This window comes from Nomascus leucogenys, chromosome 6 (genome assembly GCF_006542625.1).
Source record: "Nomascus leucogenys isolate Asia chromosome 6, Asia_NLE_v1, whole genome shotgun sequence".
In the NCBI taxonomy this organism is placed as follows: domain Eukaryota; kingdom Metazoa; phylum Chordata; class Mammalia; order Primates; family Hylobatidae; genus Nomascus; species Nomascus leucogenys.
This window is the reverse complement of record NC_044386.1, coordinates 118,830,276-118,843,882: the sequence shown is the minus strand read 5'-3', so window position 1 is coordinate 118,843,882 and position 13,607 is coordinate 118,830,276. Positions and strand designations below refer to the sequence as shown.

The window sequence follows — 13,607 nt, the reverse complement described above, 5'->3', positions numbered from 1 at the left end:
TTTGCTAACGATTCAAGCATAGGCCTATGGAATGTGAAGCGTCTGTGAAACATCCCTGTCCGGCACTCAACTATGTGAGATGTTTGGCTGAGGTTAATGATGTCCTTGATTATCGTGGAGCGAATTAAACTAGCCTCTCTCTAGGAATTAAGCTTTCAATTCTGGTCGTAATTAATACCACGCTCTAGCACGTCCAAGATTAGATAAATAGCAGATCATATTCTTCTGGGGACAAAAAAGAAAACAATCTTAGAAGTATCTCTTGAATCTAAACTAGATTTGACTAAAAATAATTTTTAGTTAAATGCCTTAGACTATTTCTAAACCAAAAATAATTTTCAAAATTGGTCAACCAATCTATAATCATATTATGCAATACAGTTGACCGTTAAACAAAAAAAGGTTAGAACTGCATGGGTCCACTTATATGTGGATTTTCTTCTGCCTCTGCCACCCCGAGACAACAAGACCAACCCTTCCACTCCCTCATCAGCCTACTCAGCGTGAAGATGAAGAGCTTTATACTGATCCACTTCTACTAAATGCATGGTAAATACACTTTCTCTTCCTTATGATTTTAACATCTCTTTTCTCTAGCTTATTTTAAGAATATAGCATATAATACACGTAAGATACAAAGTTTGAGGTACTCAACTGTTTATGTTTTCATTAAGGCGTCTAGCTAACAACAGGCTATTAGTTAAGTTTAGGAGGAATCACAAGTTGAACTTGGATTTTCAACTGCATGGGCGTCGGTGCCCCTAACCCCACATGATGTAAGGGCCAACAGTATATAGTTACTAAGTTAGTATGTAACCATTACAAAACAATACAATTGAAATACATGCATTCACAAGCTAGTATTCAGTGTGTTACCTGTCTTCAATGAACATGTCATAATAAAACCCATTTTCGATGGGCGGACCGTAGCACAGGTGGCCTCCGTAGTAAAGCTCCATGGCCTCCCCAAGAATGTGAGCACTGGAGTGCCAGTACACCTGCATGGCATGGACAGAGAGGCCATTAGCTACCAAAAGTATGTCATGGAAAATGAGGTAAACAAGTAGAAAATTTTAAGGAGATAAATGGCAAGACCAAGGGCAGCAACATCAACTTGAAAGGAAAATCTTCAATGCCCACTTAGAAGAGAATGCTTTCTGAGCCCTCCCTGACATTCCACCAGAGCCACTTGCTCAGTGCCCGTGTGAAGCTGCTCTGCTGAGAGTGGCAGCTAGAGCTCGGCTACAACCCCATTTCCTCTGTGCATGTCAGCCACGAGGGATGAACACCTCAGAACAGCCAGCAGAGCAGCTGTGTGCAAACCTGACTGAAGCCCAGAGTGGGAGGAAGGCCGAGGAGTGCCAGATGCTAGCTGTCTTCTTTTTCTCCAGGGGCACCCTCTCTGAGCTGGACACAGAGCACTGAAGTGTTTCTGACACCACTAGAGTTAACGAGATCCTGCATCTCCACAGCAGTCTTCGTGTATTGAATAGCATGTGACTGTGGAAGTTTGAAAGATGCCTCAGGAAGAAAAAAGTGTTGCCAGGGAACGTCTGCTGGCTGCCTGAGACCCCTGAGAAGTGTATGTATCGGTTCATTAGCCACAGTCCAGAGCCCGCTTGTCAGTCCTCCAAGTTCAAAAAGTTGATACTGTTTTGAGTTCCCATGGAATTCATTTTAGTTTATGGATAAACTGAAACTAACCAAAGTCACCAAATAAATATAGGTACCAAAGGAGTAAGATAACCAACTCATCTTTCAGCACTTTCTTTTTATTAAATAGAAAGCAAGTTACAATTAAAAAGCTGTTTGATAAAATGAATCAGAGCCGAAGGAGTTAGATAATGGAGCACTATGTGCAATCCCAGCCCACAGCAATAGGCTGGGATATGATCTGCAGACAGACCCAGAGGGTCAGTCCTTAGGGCACAGCACTTCTCCTTTGGATGCTGCTAGGATGGCAGGTTGACTGCTAGCATCAGCCCAAATCTCCCATGTGGTGCACTGTCCACACCTACATATTTGTTGAGCCAAACACTGTGCTGGGTATACAATAGTGAAAGAAACAGACATAGTCACAGCCCCCACACAGGTACATCCTATTGGTGAAGACACAGGCAATAAACAAACCTGGACGTGCATTAATTCTAAGATGAGAAGGGTGTTTAAAAGGAGATGAACAGGGCTCTGTAATACAGAAAAACGGTGAGTGTCCTGCATTCATGGGGACTCAGGAAGGCCTGTGTGACTAACACGTAGGGGATGTGACAAAGCATAGCTTGAGAAAGGTTAGAGAGGTAAGGAAAGGCCAGAGACCACGCAGGCCCTGTGGAGAAGCTTGCATTTTACTCCAAATGCAATGGGGTGCATTAAAGGGTTTTAAGCAAAATGATTAAATTCACATTTACACACATCATTTGATAGCTTGATGGGAATGAATTTCAGGGGACAAAACAGCAAGTAGGCAGTTTCTTGGGTGGTTCTATAACAAGGTGAGTGCAGATTCTCAGGCAGTGGCAATGGAGAGGGAGAGAAGTGGACAGATTCTAGATATGTTAGGAAGTAAAATCTACTGGGCTTACCCATCACTGGAGATGGAGTTGAGGGATGGGGAGGAATCACACAAAACCTCCAAGGTTCTGGGTTGAGCTATTGGGTATGTGGTGGAGTAATGCACTGACTTAGGCAAACAGGAAGAAGTAAGTTTTGGGGTTAAAATCCAAAATTTCATGGTGAATGTACTGAAGATTCTTGTACAATATCTACATGCAGATATCACATAGACAGTACTGCATAAAAACTGAGGCATGGCTAGCTATGGCTGGAGAGTTGTGAATTCAGTTTACAGTACTGAACTTTCTGAAAATCACATTTAAACATGGTTTTATTAATAGTGCACTGTTTACATATTTAATGGTTATACTTTGCATATTTTAAACAGAAATTATAATATGGTTCTTATAGTTTAAAGAAATTTAGCATAAGCCTTGCAATTATTGTAACCTAAGCTAATCATAAATTAGGTTTTATGAAGATAATGGACAGCTTGAAGGGCGACTGCAATGTTCAGGTGACAACGTATATCAGAAATCATGTATCACATGCATATGTGAAAAATGTGGTATTTTATACAAAATTATATTAAGTATTTAAAGGATATTTGAGTCTTGTAATTTCTTCCAATTCTCCTATACATATTAAATTATAAAGTAGACCCATTTTTAATGGCCTCTTAACAATTCATTTCAAACACATGTTGATTTAATAACCAAAGCATTCTAACTTAAGGAAATGATTATTGTAAGAAATGATAAGGCTGGGCACAGTGGCCCACACCTGTAATCCTAGCACTATGGGAGGCTGAGGGAGGCATACTGCTTGAGCCCAGGAGTTTGAGAACAGCCTGGGCAACATAGCAAAACCCTGTCTCTACAAAAAATATGAAAAATTAGCTGAGTGTGGTGGTGTGCACCTGTAGTCCCAGGTGGCTGGGAGGCTGAGGTGGGAGGATCACCTGAGCCAGGGGAGGTTGAGGCTGCAGTGAGCCGTGATTGCGCCACTGCACTCCAGTCTGGGTGACAGAGTAAGACCCCATCTCAAAAAAAAAAAGAAAGAAAGAAAGAAAGAAAGAAAGAAAGAAAGAAAGAAAGAAAGAAAGAAAAATTATAAATATGGGCTACTTTAAAAACTGACATGTATTTGTATACATTCATGCCACAAATATTTATTAAACATCAATATTCAAATTTTAAATCTTAGAAACCCCCAAAAGACTCAACATTCATGACTTCAGTATGTGGCCTCTTATATAATGTAGTTTACAACATAACTACCCAAAGTTTGGCTGTCTGGTTTTTAAATACTCACAGCTTGAGCTTCCTCATTATCAAATGTAAGCAGCTCTAGAGAGGAGTCCCCTTCCAATGGGCGGTCCAGGTCCCACAGCTCACCATTGACTTTGGCTATTACTGTGCTTTCAGCCAGTTCCTGACTAGGAAGACAAAAGCCACTCGGAAGTTAACTTTATCATTGTTACAACGATTCCTTAAAAGATTAAAAGAATTTCTAGGGTTTTTTTTTTTGAAGTGTATAAAAAGTACAAACGTAAACTAATAGGACAGATACTTCTTGTTTTGCAATATTTATTTTATGTAGAAAAGTAATATACATTCACTGTTTAAAAAAAAACTTGGAAAACTGAGAAAGCCCACAGGATAAAATAAAAATCACACATAAATATCATAAATCATTACTTATAACATTTTGGTACATTTCTATCCAGTGGTTTTTCTACCTCCATCCACCCCACGCACACACATGTGCTGTCTTTAAAAGCAGTTGCCAATATAGTTGTAGAGCTTGCGTTTTCTCTGTCATGCCTCAGACTGCCTTCCAAAGCAGTCTAGAAGTATTGTATTTATTAGTGAAGCTTCCACTGCTGCACACTGACGTCGCCTACGTTTTGCCCTCATAGAGTACATCGCACAGACATCTGTACACAGGCATCTTGCGACTTCTGTGAATACATCCACAGAACTGGAATTACTAGATCAAAGCGGATGTACGTTTGACAGATTTCTGATGTCATTTGAACACATCACTTCCATGTACCCGGATTTTTAAAATCTTTGTCAATGTGACATTGAAAATTGTTGTTGTGATTTAATTATTAATTTTGGTTCAAGCTTAGAAGCTATTTTTACTTTTATGAACTATCCGCTTCCTTTGTCTATTTTCTTTTTTTTTTGAGACAGAGTCTCACTTTGTCGCCAGGCTGGAGTGCAGTGCTGCAATCTTGGCTCACTGCAACCCCTGCCTCCTGGGTTCAAGCGATTCTCCTGCCTCCGCCTCCCGAGTAGCTGGGACTACAGGCGCGTGCCACCATGCTCAGCTAACTTTTGTATTTTTAGTAGAGATAGGGTTTCACCATATTGGCCAGGATGGTCTTCTAGTGAGGTGTTGATCTCTTTCTTTCTCTTTTTTTTGGGTATTTTTTAAATAACATTTATTGTTTGAAAATTGTTGACAAAATTACAGGTTAAGAAAGGAAACCTGGAAAGCACAGAAACACACACACACACAAAATCACCTATAATTCCACCACCAAGAAATTACCATTGATGTTTTGTTTATATCTTTCCATGTTATTTAATATATAGGAATAAAAAATATTTAATAGTACATAATTATGTTATTTTATAACCTACTTCTTAAACTTAACAATAAATCACAGCATTTTCCCTAACAGGAGACAGATTTCCAAAACATGATATTTAATAGTCACGGAGGAACTAATATTTGCTAGGCATTTTAATTATTTTTTATGGGTACTTTGGGGGATGAGTAGCAATGAAAAACAATGCTGCAATGAACATTCTTGAACATATATCTTACTCAATTATTTGCTCAGGAAAAATTCTGGAAGTAAAACTGCTAGGTCAAGGGAAATGCATTTTCAGGGATTTCTGTCAGAATATATTGCAAAATTTTCCTACCAGCAGAGTTGCAAGAGCGTCTTGTCTCTCAGTTCTCATAATGTTAATAGGTACCATTAAATTGTATCAACTCTGCAACGTAATTTTTTTTTTTTTTTGAGACAGGGTCTCACCCTGCCGCCCAGGCTGGAGTGCAGTGGTGCAATGTAGGCTCACGGCAACCTCTGCCTTCCGGGTTCAAGTGATTCTCCTGACTCGACCTCCCGAGTAGCTGGGATTACAGGCACATGCCACCACGTCCGGCTACTTTTTGTATTTGTAGTAGAGACATGGTTTCACCCTGTTGGCCAGGCTGGTCTCAAAATCCTGACCCCAAGTGATCTGCCCACCTTCACCTCCCAAAGTGCTGGGGTTACAGATGTGAGCCACCGTGCCCGGCCTACAGTGTAATCTTTTAATTTGCATTTCTGTGATTAACTTGAGCAGCAGTACAGCACTGTGGTTAGGAGCACACAGGTGAGAGGCCAATCTGGGTGTAAATACTGGACAATTTACTCAGCTTCTTTAGGCCTCAGTTTTCTTCTCTACGAAATGGGGATTATAGGACCTTCCTCATTCATTTATACTCAGGATTACATAATGTGCACATATGATAACAAGGACTTGCTAAATGTTAGATGTTACTAATAAAGTAGAACTTTCTTTTCATTTTTACTGGCTGTCATAGATGGCTAGTGTTCCACAAACCCATTCTGCCCTTCTTCCACACAAAGAGTTTCCCAGCCTTCCTTGCAGCTAGATGTGGCCATGTGGCCAGGTCTGGAGCCAATGGATAGAAGGAGAAGTCATGTGTAACACTTCTGTGTCTCATCACTAAAACAGCGGAGGGCACTTCTCCATCCTCTCTCCACCTTCTGTAGATGGGAACGCATGTGCTATTCTTTCTGGACCATGTAGACAAGGGCAACATTGTACAGACAGATCAGCAACAAGATGGGAGAAATCTGGGTCCCCAAAAGACCATATGGAGACATGTCACCCAGTCAACCTGACCACCCACGTCTAGACTGCTATATGAAAAACAGACTTTGACCATATTCAAGCAACTGAGTTTTTTGTGATGTCTTTGTTGTAGCAGCTTAGTATATATCTTAAGTAATACAGAAATAAGGACCTGGAAGTAAGAATCCAAAATAAGTGGCACTGGCTTAGCAGACTGGCAGTGAGTAACAAGGAAACAGATTGTAACATATGGAGAGCCAATAACCTTTGCGATAGTATAACAAAATATTTGATAAAACTTGCAGGCAAACTATGTGTCACAGTGCTTGCAGCACACAAGCAGATATAAAAGGGGAGAGTAGGGCCGGGCGTGGTGGTTCACGCCTGTAATCCCAGCATTTTGGGAGGCTGAGGTGGGCAGATCACCTGAGGCTGGGAGTTCGAGACCAGCCTGACCAACATGGAGCAACCCCATCTCTACTAAAAATACAAAATTAGCTGAGTGTGGTGGCACATGCCTGTAATCTCAGCAACTCGGGAGGCTGAGGCAGGAGAATCACTTGAAACTGGAGGGTGGAGGTTGTGGTGAGCCGAGATCGAAAACAGGGGCGGGGTGGGGGTGGGGGGACAGTGTTGGTATACCCTGGGTAACTCTTGTTGCTTGCAGCAAGAAGCTACAAGAATGAGTTATCTCAGATGAAAACAATCTAGTTTGCTAGCAGAGATGGTAGGGGTAGGGAGGCTCCCTCTGCCCGTGTCCTGTAATTCAACTGACTAAAAGTTCAGAAACATGGAGCTATGCAAGATGGGGAAGACAATCTTCTTTCCCAAACCGCAGGAGGGACAGGCATTGACAGCCCTTCTCAAAGGCCACACATAAATCCAGACAACAGAGGCCAGTGGAACTGCAAGGATGAGAGAGCAAGAGTGCCTCCCTCCCACAAGCCTTTGCTTCATATGATCTCAGTCCATTAAACAAGGAGACAGGAGTGAGCCAAACAAAAAAGCCATGAAACAACAGGGTGAGAAGTCTCTACCTAGAAGAGTCTTTAAGTGAGATTACTTTCACGTGGAACGGATTAGCTGCAAACAGACCAGAAGCCTACTATGGCCAACCGATCATAGAAATTATATTGCCAAACAAATTATAAGCCCAGCTCACAGATATCTGGGACTATGTGATCCTTCAAGGAACCCTCAGGCCCCAAGTGTGCACCACAGAACTGAGCTGTGGAAACTGCACAGATCCCAAGAGGACAAACTGTCATGCACTTCAGATGTGACAAATGAGGGCAACGGACAACTCTGAACTTCCCAAAGTGCAAAATCAGAGCCCATGGGGGATCATGGATAAGACAGCTGCTTCCAGAGAACAAAGGATGAACAGGTGGGCTGACACAAGCACTAACCGCTGCCAGGCTGTGGGGCCTCACAGTGGCTTCAAGCAGAATCTGATGACTTCTCTATACCAGTCCCTGCTACATTTCTCCTCCTCTTTTCCAAGCACACGCTTTGTGATTCTCTTCTGTGTACTGCATGCACGTGTGGTGTGAGCAGACTTGTCTATTAGTTTATTTGTTGCTAGAATACAAGTGGTCTGCCTGATGGGGTTGCTCTGTACATCACTCAGAAATCCCAGGCTTTGAGCTATGGAACATAAGAGTTGTCTCACTTGGGGAGTGAGTGTGTCAGATGTTGAAAGAAGAGTACCCACAGGTATCTGGATGTCAGAGGGGCAGACTGTGGCAGACTCTGCTGTTCCATAAACCATTCCTCTCTTCCATGGTATGAATGCTTTAGCTGGACATGTGGCTGGGCGGCCGATGGAGCTATATTCCCATTCTCTCTTACAGCTAGGCATAGCCATGTGACTAAATGTGAGCTAAGAGGATGTAAGTGGAAATTGAAGCCAGCCACTATGGGGTCTTGGCCTCAAAGCATCATTGTTCTGCAGCTTCTCTTCCTCCTGACTGCAGGCAGGCCCATGCAAGGACCCAGCTTCCACCACTAGACACAAAGAAACCCTACCTAGGGGACAGCAGATCAACAAGATGGGAGGAGGCTGGGTCCATAAATAACTGCATGGACCAGAAATGTCCACTAGGCTGGACTGGTCACTTCTAGATGGTTAGCTTGCATTAGAAGCCCCTGGAGGGCTCATAAAAACACTGATGGCTGATCAGTTCAGGGGGTTTGAGGTGGGACCCCCAAATTTGCTTTTCTAACAAGTTTCCAGGTGATGCCCATGCTGCTGGTCTGGGGACTACACTTTGAGAAATACTGACCCAACACATTTAACATGCAACCTGACTCTCCATGAGAAAACAAACTTATTCTTGCCTCAAAACCTGTTTTCTCCTAGCACATCATTCCTCCTGGAAAAAATGAAAATAGGTTGAGAGAGCATTTAACAATATAATAGGATGACTCAGAAATACAATCTTAGCCATAGTTTTCAAAGAAAATCTGAGAATTTCAGTTGTTGAAACAGTTTGCTTTTTAAATGATAAACATTTATTTACATGGCATTAATACAATTGTATAGAAGCTATATAATTGTATTTATATAATAGCTTCTATACAATTGCATTTAATGCTAAGAATTAACATTAGTCAAAACAATATAAGTTCACTAACATATCTAATTTCTAGAAAGGTCAAAGCACTTTCCAAGACTGATAATAGGTCTAACACATATATCTTCAATCTATAATTAAGACCTGTAAAAACTCATGGAAATTACTTGATTGACGAATAAACTCAGTGTAAAACGGCCTGTCAAGAATTACAGATTTTTTTCTCTCCTATATATTTTTATTAGAACAGGAAATGATTTTGTTCTGATATTCAACTACTTATTTACATGGCCCTTGGAGAAGCCAGAGGAAAAAATTAAATACATTTAATGTATTCAACTGAATAAGAAAAAAAAATTAGCTGATACGGTTTGGCTGTGTGCCCATCCAAACCTCATCTTGAACTGTAGTCCCCATTACCCCCACGTTTTGTGGAAGGGACCCAGTGGGAGGTGATTGAATCACAGGGGCTGTTACCTCCATGCTGTTCTTTGATAGTGAGTGCGTTCTCAGGAGATCTGATGGTTTCATAAGGGATTTTCCCCCTACTTTGCTCTGCACTTCTCCTTGCTGCTGCCATGTGAAGAAGGACATGCTTGCTTCCCCTTCTGCCACGATTGTAAGTTTTCTGAAGCCTCCCCAGCCCTGCAGAACTGTGAGTCAATTAAATCTTCTTCCTTTATAAATAACCCAGTCTCGGATATGTCCTTTTAGTATTGTGAGAATGAAGTAACACATTAGCGGTCCCTAAGAAAACATTTTCACCAGGCTCCAGTATAATTACTTAATATTGAATATCTTTTCCACACTATGGTTTACCTAATTTCAGCAGCCACTTGGTAAGGCGTTGTTTTCCAGACTTCCCCTTGCACTGTTTGCCCACCAGCCACTCTTACTGTGATGATATTGCTTGTATCCCCCTTTTTTCCATAAATGGCAAGTAAGAGCTGATGGTCTTTCTTCAGTATTTCAAAAAGCTTCAATCTTTCCTTTATGAAAATTGGTTGATGTTTCACCTGGAAATTATTAGAACATAATGAGATTAATATATACAGCCTACTGTTTTCCAGTTGCTCAACTCTGAATCAGCCTCACCCCCTCACTGCCTTCTCAGTTCTACAGATGGTCCCAAACTTACCACGGTTTGAATTACGATTTTTATTTTTTTGTTGTTTTTTGGTTTGTTGTTGTTGTTGTTGCTGTTGTTTTGAGATGGAGTCTTGCTTTGTCGCCCAGGCTGGAGTGCAGGGGCACGAAGTCAGCTCACTGCAGCCTCTGCCTCCCAGGTTCAAGTGATTTTCCTGCCTTAGCCTCCCGAGTAGCTGGGATTACAGGCACGCACCACCCTGCCAGACTAATTTTTGTATTTGTAGTAGAGATGGGGTTTCACCACGTTGGCCAGGCTGGTCTTGAACTCCTGACCTCAAATGATTTACCTGCCTTGGCCTCCCAAAATGCTGGGATTACAGGTGTGAGTCACCATACCCAGCCACAATTTTTCAACTTTAATGATGTGAAAGTCATATGCACTCAGTAGAAACTGTACTTTCAGTATCCATATAACTATTCTGTTTTTCACTCAGTACAGTATTCAATAAATTACATGAGATATTCAACACTTCATAATAAAATAGGCTTTGTGTTAGAGGATTTTGCCCAACTGTAAGCGAATCTAAGTGTTCTGAGCACTTTTAATGTAGGCTAGGCTAAGCTACGATGATCACTAGCTTAGGTGTATTAAATACATTTTTAACTCACATTGGTTTTATTGGGACATAACCCCACTGTAAGACTAAGAGCATGTGTACTTCCCACCTCCAAAAGGCTCCTCTCTGCCTATCTAATTTCTCCTTAGCTCTAAAGGTCCACCTCAAAGCCTGCCTCCTCTACCTATTTTACTCGCTGGCACCTCAGCTCTAAAGGTCCACCTCAAAGCCTGCCTCTTCTACCTATTTTACTCGCTGGCACCTCCCCCTTTTTTTTGCTTTGAGACAGCCGCACGCCCAGCCCCCATGACACCTCCCTTTTCTACTGTTTGCAGAATGTGTACACAGTCACACATTACAGCACTTACTTGTACACCATCGTACTCTGTTCACTAGTTGTTTGTCCTGAGTCTGCCTGAATTCCTCAACCAGACTAATTTCTGTGGGCCCAGGTATTCCTCCTCCACTCCTACCAAATGTTGATGCTACATAAATACTTACTGGTTGTTTTAATGCTTTATATACAAAAGCAAAGTAGCTAGTTTCCTGAATACAAAAAAAAAAAAAAAAAAAGCCGGGCGCAGTGGCTCACGCCTGTAATCCCAGCACTTTGGGAAGCCGAGGCGGGCGGATCACGAGGTCAGGAGATCGACATCCTCCTGGCTAACACGGTAAAACCCCATCTCTACTAAAAAAAAAAATACAAAAAATTAGCCGGGCTTGGTGGCATGCACCTGTAGTCCCAGCTACTCAGGAGGCTGAGGCAGGAGAATCGCTTGAACCTGGGAAGTGGAGGCTGCAGTGACCAAGATCATGCCATTGCACTCTAGCCTGGGCAACAAGAGCAAACCTCCGTCTTAAAAAAAAAAAAAAACTCTGCTAGCACAACTTAAATAGATTAAACACACGTGTTTATAAAATATGGGCAGCTCATTTCTCAAGACATCTCATATTTAAGGCTTGAAAAGTTTTAAATACACTAATGTGACCCAAATAATAATTTAATCAGTAATTTTTATTGGAAATCCTAGGTAATTAACTATATACACATATTTAAAATTACAGGTAGTATTTCATATTGTTTCCACAGCAACAACTTACCTCGCTGTCAGCCTCGCTTTCCTTCGTTTTCTTCTTTTTCATGTCCTTGTCTTGGCTTTGACTAGAAGGAGGCTGAAAGATAAATTACAAATGACTCACATCAATGGCAAGAAAAAGCAACACATCTTAAGAAGAGAGTCATGCCAGCAGGCTGCAAGTGCCCCGTGTTTAGAAGCTCATAGCTGGGCTCTCCTGACCACCAGCTACAACTCTCAGTGGGCAAGTCATCCTCCAGGGTTCAGTCCTTCCTGTCACACTGTTGCTAAGCACATTTAATATATTGTGCTCTTGAAAACTTTTTGTCCTGAACTTTAAACAAATAATGTGGCTGGAAAATGTGTGGTTGCTGCCCACCACATCAAATGCACTATTTCCTGAAGATGTTGCTAGTTCACCGCAGCTGTCCTTCCTAAAGGACTGCAGAACATCTCACAGCCTGAGAAGCTTCAGGACTCAGAAGTTTATGATGTTAAAAAAAGATAATTTATCCTTTCTACAAATCACAAAATACCGTATTAAATAAAAATGTTAAATATACAGCTATCCTCTCAAGATAAACTACCAAAACAAGAGCACAAAAAGCTAAAACTTCTCGTCCAAAAAAACCCACAACAAAAAAGAACCAGAGGGAATGAAAGAGTTTACGTACGCAGCTGTTATTCTGCCCAAGGAAGGAATAACGAGTTTTAAACACTCCAGCATTTTTTCAAACAAATGAAAACCCTATTTCTGCCACTGAAGATGTGTGGCAGGCTCTTTAATGGACGAATTCAGAAATCAACAGCATTTGGTTAAGTCTGGCGACTGCTGGAAACCCAGCGGCTCCCCAGGTCACACGGGAGCACCGAGCAGGGCAGGGCACTGGGCGGGCACTCTCCCGGGGCGCCCCCGCACCTGCCCCCGGGGTTGAAAACCGTTCGGTGCGCACCGTCTCGGTCCGCCCCGCCGCGTCCTCTCCTGTGTCCCCACCGCCCGGTTACCTGTGCGCCGGCCTCCAGCGTGGCCTGGCGGCTCCGCTCCTCGGCGAGGCACAGCCGCAGGCTGCACAGGCGGTGGCGCAGGTCGCGGTTCTCGGCCCGGAGCTGCGCTACCTCCCGCGTGAGGCACGGCCCCTCTGCCTGGCAGCTGCAGGGCGCGTTCAGCTGCTCGTCCCTCAGGCGCTGGACCTCCGACCACAGCCGGCGGATGTCCTCCTCCTGCCGCTCCAGGCGCGACGCCACGGCCTCCGCCGCCAGGGCCTCGGCCGCCATCGCGGCCTCCCTCAGGCACCGACGCCGAGCGGGGTGCCCGCGACTACGGCGACTGCGACGCGGACACTCAGCGCAGGGCAGAAGACAGGGCTCCCGGGAGGGGCGGGGCGATGGGGCGGCGACGGAGCCATGGGGCGGTGATGGAGCGGAGGCCTACACGTTGCAGGGGCGGGGCGCCGGGCGGGGAGGGGCGGGGCGCCGGGAGAGGAGGGGAGGGCGGGGCGCTGGGAGGGGCGGGGCGCCGGGCGGGGAGGGGCGCCGGGCGGGGAGGGGCGCCGGGAGAGGAGGGGAGGGGCGGGGCGCTGGGAGGGGAGGGGAGGGGCGGGGCGCCGGGAGAGGAGGGGAGGGGCGGGGCGCTGGGAGGGGCGTCGGGCGGGGAGGGGCGGGGCGCCGGGAGAGGAGGGGAGGGGCGGGGCGCCGGGAGAGGAGGGGCGCCGGGCGGGGAGGGGCGCCGGGGGGGAGGGAGGGGCGGGGCGCTGGGAGGGAGGGGAGGGGCGGGGCGCTGGGAGGGGAGGGGAGGGCGCGGGAGAGGAGGGG

The 13,607-nt window shown here is 44.3% G+C and overlaps 1 protein-coding gene across 1 annotated transcript in view; it reads right to left on the bottom strand.

Moving 5' to 3' along the window:
- TARS3 (threonyl-tRNA synthetase 3) overlaps positions 1-13,181 on the bottom strand; it is a 72,382-nt gene extending 59,201 nt beyond the window's left edge. The window contains exons 1-5 of the mRNA XM_003281588.4: positions 12,801-13,181; positions 11,821-11,892; positions 9,833-10,029; positions 3,868-3,991; positions 877-998 (exon numbers count right to left, since the gene is read on the bottom strand). Coding sequence (XP_003281636.2) covers positions 877-998; positions 3,868-3,991; positions 9,833-10,029; positions 11,821-11,892; positions 12,801-13,070 — 785 coding nt within the window. The 5' untranslated portion in view covers positions 13,071-13,181. The remainder of the gene's footprint in view (positions 1-876; positions 999-3,867; positions 3,992-9,832; positions 10,030-11,820; positions 11,893-12,800) is intronic.
- Between the last annotated feature and the right edge of the window lie 426 nt (positions 13,182-13,607).